The sequence below is a fragment of the Thamnophis sirtalis genome, unplaced genomic scaffold, assembly GCF_051295495.1.
Source record: "Thamnophis sirtalis isolate CommonGarterSnake01/CBP01778 unplaced genomic scaffold, rThaSir2_p1.2 scaffold_3, whole genome shotgun sequence".
NCBI lineage: Eukaryota > Metazoa > Chordata > Lepidosauria > Squamata > Natricidae > Thamnophis > Thamnophis sirtalis.
In genome coordinates this window covers 159061460-159074925 of record NW_028261383.1, presented here as the reverse complement: position 1 = coordinate 159074925, position 13466 = coordinate 159061460, and the positions used below count along the sequence as shown (strand labels likewise).

General features: G+C 41.1%; 1 protein-coding gene across 3 annotated transcripts in view; it reads left to right on the top strand.

Annotated features, from left to right (window-relative positions):
- The window catches only part of KIF5A (kinesin family member 5A), a 63253-nt gene that overhangs the window by 19513 nt on the left and 30274 nt on the right, over positions 1–13466 (top strand). For all 3 annotated transcript variants that reach the window (XM_087710590.1, XM_087710591.1, XM_087710589.1), the window contains exons 2-7: positions 9653–9740; positions 9880–9953; positions 10118–10222; positions 10754–10802; positions 10981–11036; positions 13099–13186. In XM_087710590.1, coding sequence (XP_087566716.1) covers positions 9653–9740; positions 9880–9953; positions 10118–10222; positions 10754–10802; positions 10981–11036; positions 13099–13186 — 460 coding nt within the window. The remainder of the gene's footprint in view (positions 1–9652; positions 9741–9879; positions 9954–10117; positions 10223–10753; positions 10803–10980; positions 11037–13098; positions 13187–13466) is intronic.

The window sequence follows — 13466 nt, the reverse complement described above, 5'->3', positions numbered from 1 at the left end:
CTGTGGTAGAGTTCCAATCCATCTATCTCCTCTTTCCATATTCCGCTCTTGCCATTACCAACCATGCTCACTTTGTTGTCAGCATTCACAGTTTTCTTATCTCTTTGCTCATTTTTCTTCTTCCATTTTTTGAACTTTGCCTCCACATTCTTCATTTGATAAATATCCTCAGTTTTTCCATCATTTTTTTCTGTTTTGTATTCCATATTCTCCAATCTCTTTTCAATTCTCTCTGTCACAACTAATAGATTTTGAATTTCAAACATAATCATTTTCAATGTTACAGTTTCCTTTTCCTGCTGCACCATTCTTCCAATTTTGCAAGCACTGCCACCATAGGATTCAAGGCTATTTTAATAAACTTCAAACAGGTTCATTTATTATCTTTCAAATCCAAATGTTGTCTTCCCTCCAATAGCTAGTGATAGAACTCCCAAAAAGCAGCTATATAAACAACTTGTGTTCCTACTATCACTGTCAGTAAACAAACTGAAAGAACCTTGAATCTGAAGTGATCAAAGAGAAAGAAGAAAAAACAATGTATCCAGCCTCCAGCTTCTAAGGGGCAGTGTAACTGCTTTTCCTCCTGTTGTTACAACCCTCTTTATAATCCTTCTTATTATTTTCTTTATATTCCAAGCTTAAGAAAGAAAAAAAAACCTTAAATGGAGATCAAAAACAATCCAATCAAGCATTATTAAAAAAAAGAAGGGAAATTTTAATCCATAGGTGTAAGCAAAAGGGAAAAAAGAAGAAAAAACAATCCATTCAGTTTAAAAAATAGGGAGCCTTTGCAAAAATTCCGTCCATGAAAAAAAAAATTAGAAACAGGTTAACACACTAAGTTTAACGTAGATTAATTTCACTGCTTACAGTCTTCCATCTTCAATTTTAATTTAACTTAATTTTTTTGGGGGGTAGTCTCTTTTTCTAATAATAAAATTTCCTCACCAATTCGACACACTTTCTCTTTCTGCTTTCTTCCCATTCCAGAGCTGTCCCATCTTCAGCAGCTTCATTAGCTGTGTTTCTGTCACTGGAAAAAAAAAGGCTATTCCTGGATCTTTCAGGGACTTTGCGGTATCCCTGAGATCAGGAGGTGCCCTTCTCAATCACCGTCTCTACGGGAAGGTTTAGGTCCGAATGGACCGTCCAGCGGCAGAAATATCTACTGTGATCTCGGAGCATCAAGATTGCACGTCGTGCCGTCGTGATGTCAGCTCTCTTTCTTTCTTTAAATCAATCTTGTGGATTACTTTTTTATGCTGTTTGAGCTTTATTTATGGATTCTAAAAGTGTTTGTGTGTGTGTGTGTGTGTGTGTGTGTGTGTGTGTGTGCACGCACGCACACACACACACGAACATGTTTCAGTGGTGGAATTCAAAAATTTTTATTACTGGTTCTATGGGCATGGCTTGGTGGATATGGCATGGCTTGGTGGGCGTGGCTTGATAGGCATGGCAGGGGAAGGATACTGTAAAATCTCCATTCTCTCCCCAATCCAGGGGAAGGTTACTGCAAAATCCCCATTCCCTCCCGATCAACTGGGACTCAGGAGGCAGAGAATAGATGGGGGCAGGGGCAGTCAGAGGTGGTATTTATCGGTTCTCCAAACTACTCAAAATTTCTCCAGGACTGGTCAGAACCTGCTGAATACCATCTCTGATGTGTTTGTGTTTATAAAGCTACTGTGATGAAATATTTTAACACTGAGATAAAAATCCCTTAGTTTTTTAAAAAAGATTTATGCTTAAACACACACACACACACACACTGAAGTGATCTCTCTCTCTCTCTCTCTCTCTCTCTCTCTCTCTCCAGCTAATATTAAAAACATAATGCTTAAAATTAAAAAATCACACACTAAGAGCCTATAATGGCATAGCAGCTTTGATATTTTGGCACAACCTTCTTTAATTATTTCTGCCCAACAGATAAGATTATGGTCTTTCATGGTCTGACCTTCTTAACTTTCCTGCTGGACCCCCAAACTGTCACACTGAAGAGTCAATAGAGCAAAAGCTAATAGGAGAGCCATCTGCCTCCTTCCCCTAGGTAAGTCCAAAAAAAGGCATCACATCTGCTTTTACATAATATAGCTGCAGTCTCAGCGGCCTTGGTCTTTTCATTACAGAACCTGGTCATCCCATCCAGCAGTACCAGGAGAGGCTATGAAGACAAGCAATATGGCAGATTCTAGGTGTCTCAATATAATTGGCTCTGACAAAGCTATGATTAGCTAAAAGTCAATTTCCAGAGGACTAGTTAAGTTACGTCTGTTGTGGCAAAAATAACATCCTCAAGGCCCTTAGGGAGCTAGCGGGAATATGATGACTTCTGCTTTCTTAAAGGCAAACTCACCTCAGCAGCTGCCTCTGATCGAATGGAGTCTAGTCCATAAAAAACTGTCGTGTGCTTCTATGTGTCTGTCTGTCTGTCTGTCTGTCTGTCTCTCTCTGTATGTGTGTGTTTGCATTTAAATTGACACAAGACTCAATCTGCTGAATGAAAACTGGGGTAGGTTTGAAATTGGTCGGTCTCAATTACCTAAGTGCTTTTTCACAGCTCCATTATTAATTAGATTATTGTTTTGTGTCCACCACCACCCTGCCACTAAAAATATGAACAAAGTGCCAGAATCATTGAGGAACAAGTGAGGTAATTCCTCAATTGAGACCTTTTCTGGTTCTCCCCATTATCTGTCAGCTTTTCCAGATAGACAAGACAGGAAACATGATTAGATAACCTCACCATGGGTGGGTTCCGGCTTCTTCTACTGCCGGTTCACTCAGGGATGTGCTTTGGTGGGGGGGGGCACTTGATGTGTGCTATGCACGCGTGCACAGTAGGTAAAAATTGTTTCTGTGCATGCGCAGAAGCAAAAAACAAGATGGCGCCACTATAGGCACTGCCGAGAGAACCAGTTCAGGGTTACTACCTACTTGGCTAAACCAGTCCAAACTGGTAGGAACCCACCTCTAAAGCTAACTCTACTTTATTCTAAGATTATATTAATAGAATCTTGCAAGTTTGATAGTACTAATCTTCTGCTGTTTCTTTTACAGCCTGAGAAATTAGGAAGGGTCCTTTCTGAGTCTGCCTTTCTGCCCTTGTGTAGCGGTGGGCTGTGCCCTTTCTTATCTGATCTTCAGCATCTCTCCCCCCCCCCCCCGGTCATTTCCATATACCATCACAAGTAGTTCTCGACTTAGTGATGATTACAATGATATTGAAAAAAGTGACATAACCATTTTTCACACTTAACGACTGTTGTAGCATCCCCATGGCCATATGATCAAAATTCAGATGCTTGGCAACTGGTACATATTTATGACAGTTGCAGTATCCTGGGGTCATGTGATCACCTTTTGCACCCACCTGAGAAGCAAAGACAATGGGAAAGCCAAATTCACTTAGCAACTGGGTGAATCTGCAGTGATTCTGAGGCAAGAAAGATCATAAAATGGGGCAAAAATCACTTCACAAATGTCTCACTTAACAACAGAAATGTAGGGCTCAGATTTGGTCATAGGTTGAGGACTACCGCTATGTCGTCTCACCTTTGAGATGAGTGGGACATTGCTCCACTTTGGGAATGATGACTTTATTGTACAATGAGCAAATATAATCAAGTCTCATCGAACAGAAAAGTTGATATTGGGAAGCCATAATTGGAAACTATCAGTCTGTCTTTTTTTGGCAAGCTGGGCTGAAGCTAATTAAACATGCATATAAGAATCCATGAATCTCTAATGAGTAATTTATAATAGAACAGCTAAGAATACATACTGAATGATCTCAGCAACTGCTGTGTATCATTTGTTATTTCTATTTATGATAATAAACATCCTTTTTTTCCCCCAACCTCTCTTTGGAAAGGGCTAAATATGATAGTTTTGGACAGAAAATAGCGTTTCCATCTGTTCTTTGTTTTGGTAACAGTCTGGAATGGACTGAGGCTGTACATTCCTGACCGTGCAAGGATTAATTTATTCATCACCTTTCTTCAAACAATTTTGTATGCAGCTTGAGTATTAAAAGCAGCATTTTGATAAGGGAATTAACCAAACGATGGCACAAATTTTCCATGGTAAAATATGTCACTGAAGAATGTATAAAAAAGAAAACCTAATGCAATCATTCCCCAAATTGGTATTTTCCAATTTGGGGAAATTACCATAATTTTCAGTCAGGAGGGCCAATATATCTTAAAGTTACCTACATTATAAGGGTCTAAAACAGTTAGTGCTGACTGGTGCTGTAAATTGTACCAAGCATCAATATTTTTAGATATTTTTTTGCAAAAGGTTATTGTAATTTTGTTGCAATAAATAACAAACTATAATTTGGTTATTCTAAATATCTGGTAATTGAAGGAACCTATTAAGCTAGAATCTCTTAAAAACAGTAGAGCAACCTACAGCCGCTTTCAAGAGCAGTCATCATTAGCATTTAATGGCACAAAGCACAGGTCACATTCCTGTGAGGGATAAGGTATTCTGGACCCCATTCAAATGAATGTTGTGCACAATTAATTGCATTAGGTTGAGAATCTTTCGTATCTGAAGAATTATAGCTACATATTTTGTAAATAGGGATACTTATAATGAAATTGAAATAAAATATGTACTCTCTATAAGTAGTGTTAATGCAGATTTTTAAAAAAATCATGGTAGTGAGATGTAGGGTGACTTTTCTGTCCATGTAGCTCTTCAGCATGGTACCTGGAATACTAGTGTCTCCTCAGCAAACTTCCATTAGAACTTCCAGGGTTCCTGGTGCATCAGATTGTTTAAAAGATTGAGCTTAGTTAGCATGGAATATCCTGTGAGATTAGAGGGAAAGGTTAGGACAGTGATGGTGAACCTTTTCACCTCGGAAGAGAAGCTGCCAAGTGGGCATATATGCGCTGGGAAATGAACTTCTGGTTTCCAGCGAGTGCCTGCACACTGGCCACCTTGTCTTCTGGTAACTGACGTGCACGATGATCAGCTGGCTGGCGTGCATGTGCACAACGGAAACCTGAAGACCAGCTCTTCTAGTTTCCGGGACTGCTGCATGCACGAAAAAGAAGCTGATCATCATGCATGCATGCACGCCAGAAACCTGGAGGAAGAACGGGTGATGCCATGTGTGCCAGCTAACATTGCTCTGTGTGCCACTTTGGGCACGCATGCCATAGGTTCGCTATCACAGAGTTAGGAGAAGCTCATAATTCTGGCAAATGAATTGTGATTGGCCATGCCCATCGTGGCGGTCACCTTGTGAATATGTCTGTGACGAATTCCCAATATTAAAAATATGCCCACTTCCTGAAAGATTGGGCATCCCTGCTTTATGTTAGCAATTGCCTTGATTTTTCAGGCTGAAGTCTTGGACTATTGCAGGACGATATAATGTTATATTAAGAGGAAATATCACAGCAGTGTCATCTAATATCCCCTTCCCCAATCATACTTATCAGATTTTATTTAAGGAGTGCCTCCCTCAGAAACAGAGCAGCTGGAAGTAATTCACTATACGTTAATGTGATAAATGTGATAAAATTAGGAAGCAGGTCCAGATTAACTGCATAAGCTACTATGTGAAATATGTAGAGGCCACTGGCTTACAATGAGTTGAGTAATGACAGGCTAAAACATGCTTTGTGTCCTGGGCATGTCTTTTAGATGATAAACGTGGGCACTATAACATTTGCAGATGGAAAAACACCTGCCTGGACATAAAATAAGTCACTGATTGTGTGCCCATGGGCCCTATAAACCAGTCCAATAAGCTGAAACCGAACCACTGAATATATTTTTCAGTGCTGTTCAGCTTCCTCATCATTTTCTAACTGTCTAATTGACTTTCAGGTCAGGCACTCTTATTTTTGAGAAACTATGCATGAATATTCCCGAGGCATATATTATATTGTGTCAGGTCGGTAGATTGAATGTGTCTGAATAACCCTCCGTGGCATTCACATAACACACGCTTTAACAAGTCAGAAAAAGAGAAGCAGAGGCGTTGGCGTAGCATGCTAAATTGGCTGGGTTTAGTCTTGTTTAGCTTTTGTATCTGTGGTTAAAACGTTGTGTAAAGCCAGCCTGTTTGGCTACTTTATTCTTCCCTGTATTGTGTGATTCAGTTACAAGTTAAGTGTGCTACGTGACTGCTACCTTACCTGTAAGATTCCTCATGTGATTGCTGTGCTTAAATTTACACAAGGCAGAGATTATACTGCAGTGTGCCTAACTTCAGGAGCAATCTTATGCCTGTTGTCTTAATTGTTGCTTTTTGATAGTATAGTTGTAATTGGTAGTGATGCAGCAAAGTGGCTTTAAAAAGCCACCTAATCTACATTTAAATGAATCAGCATTTGGACAGCTCCTTATTCTCAGTCTACCCTGAAACTCATTATCTCCTGTATACTGTTACTGTTACTATATATCAGCGATGGCTAACCTTTTTGTTGTCGCGTGTGTGCAACAGCAGGCAGATGTGCATGCAACCCATAATGCAATGCGCACATGAAACACACACACATGCGCCCCGCATTTATGTGCATGACCCCCAACACTCCCCCACCCTTCCACATGCCCCGCACATGCACATGTGCCCCCATGTGACCCTCCCCACTGCACATGCACGCGCATCTCCCGCATGTATCCTGATCCTGCCCATGCATGGCAGAGACCCGAAAACCAGCTGGCTGGCAGGAGGCACGCAGCATGCGTGGTATAATTGAGCTGGGGAAATGGCTTGCATGCCTGCAGAGGGGTATGCATGCCGCCTGGGGCATGCGTGCCATAGGTTCTCCATCGCAGATATATATCATGTCATGTGGCCCAAGTCTTTCCTTTTGCCAAAAACAGAACCCTAATAGTGGTACTGTGAGAATACCATAACTTGGTTAATAATGGGGCAAGAGTGGTTTAATTTTAACACAGGCTTTTTAAAAAATTACAAACACCTAATCAGCTATGCTTTGGGGACACCATACATGAATAAAGATTTGGGGCAGTTTATAAAGCCCTCCCAGCTGTGTTTCAAGAAATAGAGTTGGAGACATAGAGTTGTTTTTTTTAAGTGTCTCTGTTTTCAGAATTCCTTGCATGACTTGATTGGCTGCAGCTCCTAAACAAAGTGTATTACTGCCTGCCTAGCCACCATTAAGGCATTAAGCTTTGCCTTGTACATCGTAGTACAATAATTCATGGAACACCAGGCACTTCCAGAAGAAAGTGACTAGGAATTTTCTGTTACATAACATTGCAACTTTGGACTTAGTATGATTTGTGTGTTGCTAGAATAGCCAGTAAACTACTTTTGATCAAGTTGGCAGCTGACTGGATTAAATGGATTATGTAAACAGGGTCTTTCTATAGATTGGGAAAGAAACTGTGATGTATTGTTCGAATTGTAAGCCACCAAGAGTCATTGACTGAGATGGGAAAACAAATACATAAATAAATAAAAACTCCAGACATGAAAAGCACTTATGGTCAGTAAGGTATTCAGCTTCATGGGAAAAGTAAAACCTTATTTTCTCTCTGTTCTAATTGCTACATCATCTTCCAATGGACATTTCCCGAAACAAGTATTCTTTGGCTGGGCTTCCCAGAATGTGTGAACTATCCTAGCAGCACTTAAACCATTCTAAGATCTTGTAAGAATCATAAAGTAAGTTGTGACAATAGCATTAGGCTGGTGATAGAAATATAGTTCTCCAAGGATTTGAAGAATTCTTTTATCCAGGCTGGTAATAAGCCATTTTCTGTGCTTTCCTCTTGTGAGAAACGTAATCTGATGCTGTGCCATTTAGGGCTTTGTGAGTTGTTACTGGCACTTGGAATTAGGTCTATAATTCAAAAGAAACCTATAGGTACCAGTGCTATATAACCTCAAGAGAAATAATACAGGCAGTCCTCAACTTACAGTGGCACTGAAAAAAGTGACATATGACCATTTTTCACATTTATGACCATTACAGCATCCCCATGGTCACATGATCAAAATTTAGCTGCTTGGCAACTGACTCATATTTATGACGGTTGCAGTGTCCTGGGATCATGTGGTCATCTTTTGTAACTGTCTGACAAGCAAAATCAATGGAGAAGCCAGGTTCACTTAACAACCATGTTACTAACTTAACAACTGCAGTGCTTCACTTATCAACTATGGCAAAAATGGGGCAAAACTTACAACAAATTCTCACTTCGCAACATAAATTTGGAGCTTAATTGCGGTTGTAAGTTGAGGACTACCAGTATTGGCTATGACAGGGGTGACCAGTTGTAGCTTCTGGGCAGTGATGTGCGGTGAGCTTTATGGCTGGTGAGGCAGCAATTTTTTTAGACTTGTGGACTTCAACTCCCAGAATTCCACAGCCAGGCATGCTCAGTTCCGATTTAAAGCGACAGCATTTCCCCCCCTTGCAAAATAAGTTTTCCCATTCTTTTTCTTCTCCCTCCCCCTCCTTCCTCCCTCTCTCCCTCCCTCCCCCCTCTCTCAAACAGACACACACACATAGAGAAGTTGGATCCTTCTCTCACTCACTCACTCTCAAACAAACACAAACACAGAAGTTGGATTGGATATATTTTCCAAAGGCTTGAAAGCAGCTCCTCTGCCATACCCCGCTCTTCCCCTGCTGCCTTCCGATTGGAGCCTTTGATTGCAGATGAATCACATTGCCTTTTCAAACTTGTAATCAGTGAAGCTGGGCTTATATACTTTTATCCAGCTGTGTGTGTGTGTGTGTGTGTGTGTGTGTGTGTGTGTGTGTGTGTGTGTGTTTGAAAAGGCAACGTGGTTCTGTAATCAAACTTTTTGAATTCCTCCCCCCTCCCCACACATGCACCTTTTCCAGCTGTTTCAGAGAGGATTTCAACTCTGCTTTTGCCTGCCCTCATGAAAGGCCAGAGCTCTGAGTCAGACTGAGCTAGTTGCTCCCAGAGAACTCTAAAAAGCCTCTAAAAATGCCCTCTACGGGAGGCGAGAGAACATGTGCCTCCTTTGCATACGAAATGTTTCGCTTTTTAACCCTTGCTTAACTTTTAAAAGGCGAAAACTTGCTTATGCACAGGAGGCCCATAGTTCTCTCGCCTCCTCCTATAGTTAACACTAAGCAGACGCCAAGTCACTGTGACTTGGAATCTGGCAGCAACTACCTTGGCTTTAATTATTTTTAAAAAATTCTTTAAAATTCTTTCCTTTTCCTCATGACTGGTGAGGCCACGCCTCCCCTGCTTCTAGTGACTGCACATCCCTGCTTCTGGGTCATTTCCAAAGTCTGCATCATTAGAGCTCTCATTACAGTAATCCAGATGACTAGTTGTCAAGTCATGACACCATCATCTTTAGTCCAGATGGAATTATAATTGTATTAACATCTGAAGTGGAGCAAATGCCACCCATCATAGCCTCTACCTCCTATTTAAGTAACAGCTGTGAGTTCAGGATCCCGCACCCTCTCCCTATCCTCCAGCTAGGTATCAGACTTTGGATGAAACAATACTGGATCAGTGTCTAAATGCTTACTGATATATTGTACTAATTAGACCTTGACACCCTCTAAGCTGCTTTTCAGGAATAATACACTGAATACTTCATGTAAACATTTGGATATTCTAATCTTCTATGTTATCTTTCTGTGTCCCTCTGCAGGGCAAGCCTTATGTCTTTGACCGGGTCTTCCCACCCAACACCACACAGGAACAAGTGTATCATGCCTGTGCCATGCAGATTGTCAAAGGTCAGTATGGGCATTGGTAGAATAGCAAGTGCTTAATAGGATTGCCTGGGGTGGCAGCAGAAAGAGAATAAACAAGATCCTATAAAAATGGTTAAGTTTATTTTTGTCCTTCATCTTCCCCTGCCCCCTTTTTTTGTAGATGTGCTGGCTGGGTACAATGGAACCATCTTTGCCTATGGGCAGACATCTTCTGGAAAGACTCACACCATGGAGGTGAGGAGGTTTCTCACATATACATTTTAAAAACTGGTCTGTAATTACAAAACATTGGCCTGATAGTAGCATCTGCAAATAAATCCTAGGTTTCAAGAATCAAGGTTATTTGAAGAATTTGGGAGCGCTTGTTGAACTTACTTTCAATTCTTCTGTTCCACTAGGGCAAGCTGCATGATCCCCAGCTCATGGGCATCATCCCACGCATTGCCCAAGACATCTTCAACCATATCTATTCCATGGATGAGAATCTGGAGTTCCATATTAAGGTCAGAGACATACAAAAATACAAGGAGGGACCAGTGATATAGGTAGTGCTTGTTACTTATTTGCTAGAAGCATTCTGTCCTATTCCTTAATTCCAGAAGGTTCTTAGAACATTGGGCAGGTGCCCCACCACTTGCTTTCTTGTACCAACTTGTGCAGTTCATGCTCTTCATAGAAAACAACCAGATGGTGGCAGCGGTCCTGTGTCTTTGACTGGCATATTCTCTTATGCCAGTCCTATTAAGGATATGCTAGATCTACAAGTTAGGACTGAGGGGAACTGTACTCCACCATATTTGGAACCCACTAGATTAATAGAAACCTGGGTTCTTTTTTGTCCTGTTGCGCCATAGTATTTGTTATAAAAAGGCTAAAAGCTTAACAGTTCCCATCTGGAAGATTCAAGTTACCTGTTTGGAATGTCTGAAAGTGCATAGTTATTTGCTGATTGAAAGACATGTATCACTGAGGACAAGAGCATAGATAATTCCCATCTTCCCCATTTTTCATTTCTTTATTCCTTTACCACTCAGGTTTCTTACTTTGAAATTTACCTGGACAAAATCCGTGACCTGCTAGATGGTGAGCAATCTTTAAGGGGTATGAAATATCATGTGGGGTGGAGAGCAAGCCAAGAGATAGAACAAATCAATGGTCTGGGAAGAATTTTGGCAATTGTGAGGATAGCGGGTAATTTAAATAAAACATATTTCCTTGGATTCATTGAGCTCTCTTGGACCCATTTCTTCTTCATCCACAGTGACGAAGACCAGTCTCTCCGTTCATGAGGATAAGAACCGTGTGCCATTTGTGAAGGTGAGTTGTTGGGAAATTGAACTAAGATATGTCCTAAAAAATCAATACTGGGCAAGGGTCAATTTCAATACCAAATTTTATAGCTAAAGGAGCAAGATTGAAAAGTCTGTCTTTAGGTACTGTAGTACTAAAATCAATGAAAGCATTGCATATTAAAAGAAGTTCTGCTATTTTTTTTAAAGATACATAATAGAGAGACTTACGTAAAACTAGCACAATCTACAGTATTGTGTGTGATGGAAAGATTCTCCCTAAAATTTCCGCTCTTCCTAAATATATACTATTTTTTAGAACAGATAGACAATCTCCAGATGATTTAAGTAATTATATTGTACAAATTTATACATTGTTACATCAATTTCAAGCAGCAAAGCCAATGGTAAGGAATTGTGGGAGTTTGTAGTCCATTACAACCAGAGGGCATTAAATCATCCTCTTCTGTTATAGAGCATTTGCCTAGGGGCATGAAGGCAAGTAAAGTCTATGGAAATTCTCAATCATCCAGATCATGGTTACTCAAAGGCACTTTTTCAAAAGGCAACTGGACTTTGTTTTTTCCTTGAGGAAGACATTTCACTCAGTGGTGGGATTCAAATAGTTTAACAGCTGGTTCTCTGCCCTAATGACCGGCTGGCTGGGCATAGCTGACTGGGCATGGCTGACTGAGTGTGGCCAGGGGGCATGGCCAGGGGTGTGTGACAGCACTCAGCCTACTGCAGCGCTCTGCCAGTCAAAATGGGGCATGGGGGTTAATTACAAAATGCGGACTTTGCTTTGTGACATCCAGTTCCAGCGAGCAAGGGATGCAAACTGCACATAAAATACACTTTTGTTTGGTTATGAAGAAACATCCCCCAAAGTCAGATGTATACTAAATGTAGATTGACTTTTAGTACACATCTTCCCAGCAAACAGCAAATTTTGAAGCTCCAGGTATGCATAACCGGAGTTTGCATGTTGGATGTTCCTAGAAGAATGCTTGGAAACTCATATCACTTTAATCACTATTTGTTAAGGAAACCACAACTGATTTATTTAATTGAACCAAACTCTAAATAAACAGGAATGGAAAATGCTAAGCTTTACTGTAGACCCATGCTTCTCAACTTTGGCAATTTTAAGGTGCATGGACTTCAATTCCCAGAATTCCCAAGGCAGTATGAAGTTTGCCCATTTAAACTTGCCAAGACTGAAAAACACTGATCTACAGATAGGGATTTTTCCATTCCTCTTTTACTGGTTCTTACTTATGAGCAATCATAATGCAAAATCCTCACTTCCACCCCATCCCAGAACAACCACCATTTCTTCACTAACCTGCTTTCCAGCTCCGTTCTCCTGTGTGCAGGGCAACAAAAGAAGACCACATGACTACCAGTTTAAAAAAAAATTCAGTCAGACCCTCCTACTTCTCGGGGGAGAAAAAGATCTCACGAAGTTGAAAGTTCTGACTGAACTTTTTTTAAACTGGTAGTCATATGTTCTTCTTTTGTTGCCCTGCATGCCAGAGAATGAAGCTGGAAAGCAAGCTAGTGAGGGAATGGTGGTTGCTGAAGGATTTTGCAGGAGGCCATCTAGGCCAAAAATGGGCCGCAGGGGTGTGTGGGTGGGGCAGCCTCCCAGCTGATTGACCGGCCGGTCCATTCTCCGCCTCCCAGCTGATCAGCGCAACTCCCAGTCATGCCCTTGCAACCTCTCCACTCTGAATGGCAACCCCGGTGAGCGTAGCAGAGCCAATCAGTGGTGGGATCAACTTATTTGCCGAACTATGGAAAAAAATGTTTCCCTGAATCGTTCCAAACCGGCTAAATACCACCACTGATTTTGCTTCTCATTCAAGAAAGTCAGTCAGAACTGAAAGAAGCTTCTTGGATGAGAAGCAAAATGTCTTCCTCAAGGAAAAAACAAAGCCCAGTTGCCTTTTGAAAAAGCACCTTTGAGATAACTCAGGAAAAGCTATGCAGGTGCAAGGCTGAGGGAGATAACTAGGAACAAAGCATGGCAATTAGCTGAAGGGAGTGATGGGATCAGGAGCAAAATAATGTCTCTTTTTTTGCTTAAGGGTTGCACTGAACGGTTTGTCTCCAGTCCTGAAGAAATCCTGGATGTTATTGACGAAGGAAAATCCAACCGCCACGTGGCTGTCACCAGTGAGTTTTCAAGACAGGCAATTGGGAAAGGATGATGGCATATGGGACAGGCAGTTGGGGAGCCCACATACAAGGCAGGAAGAATGTCTGCTTCAAGTATTTTTTTATTTTCTGAGAACTTTGTACCTCCTTTGCTTTTACAGATCCAGAAAAGCAGCAAAAATGAGAGGGTTGTTTATGTCAGATTGAGGCCACTGATTTCAGGCAGAAGATGCCAGGATGGGGTGGGAACTGGTGGCAAGACTCTGGAAATCCTTAAACTGCCAGTTTTGGTTAGCCC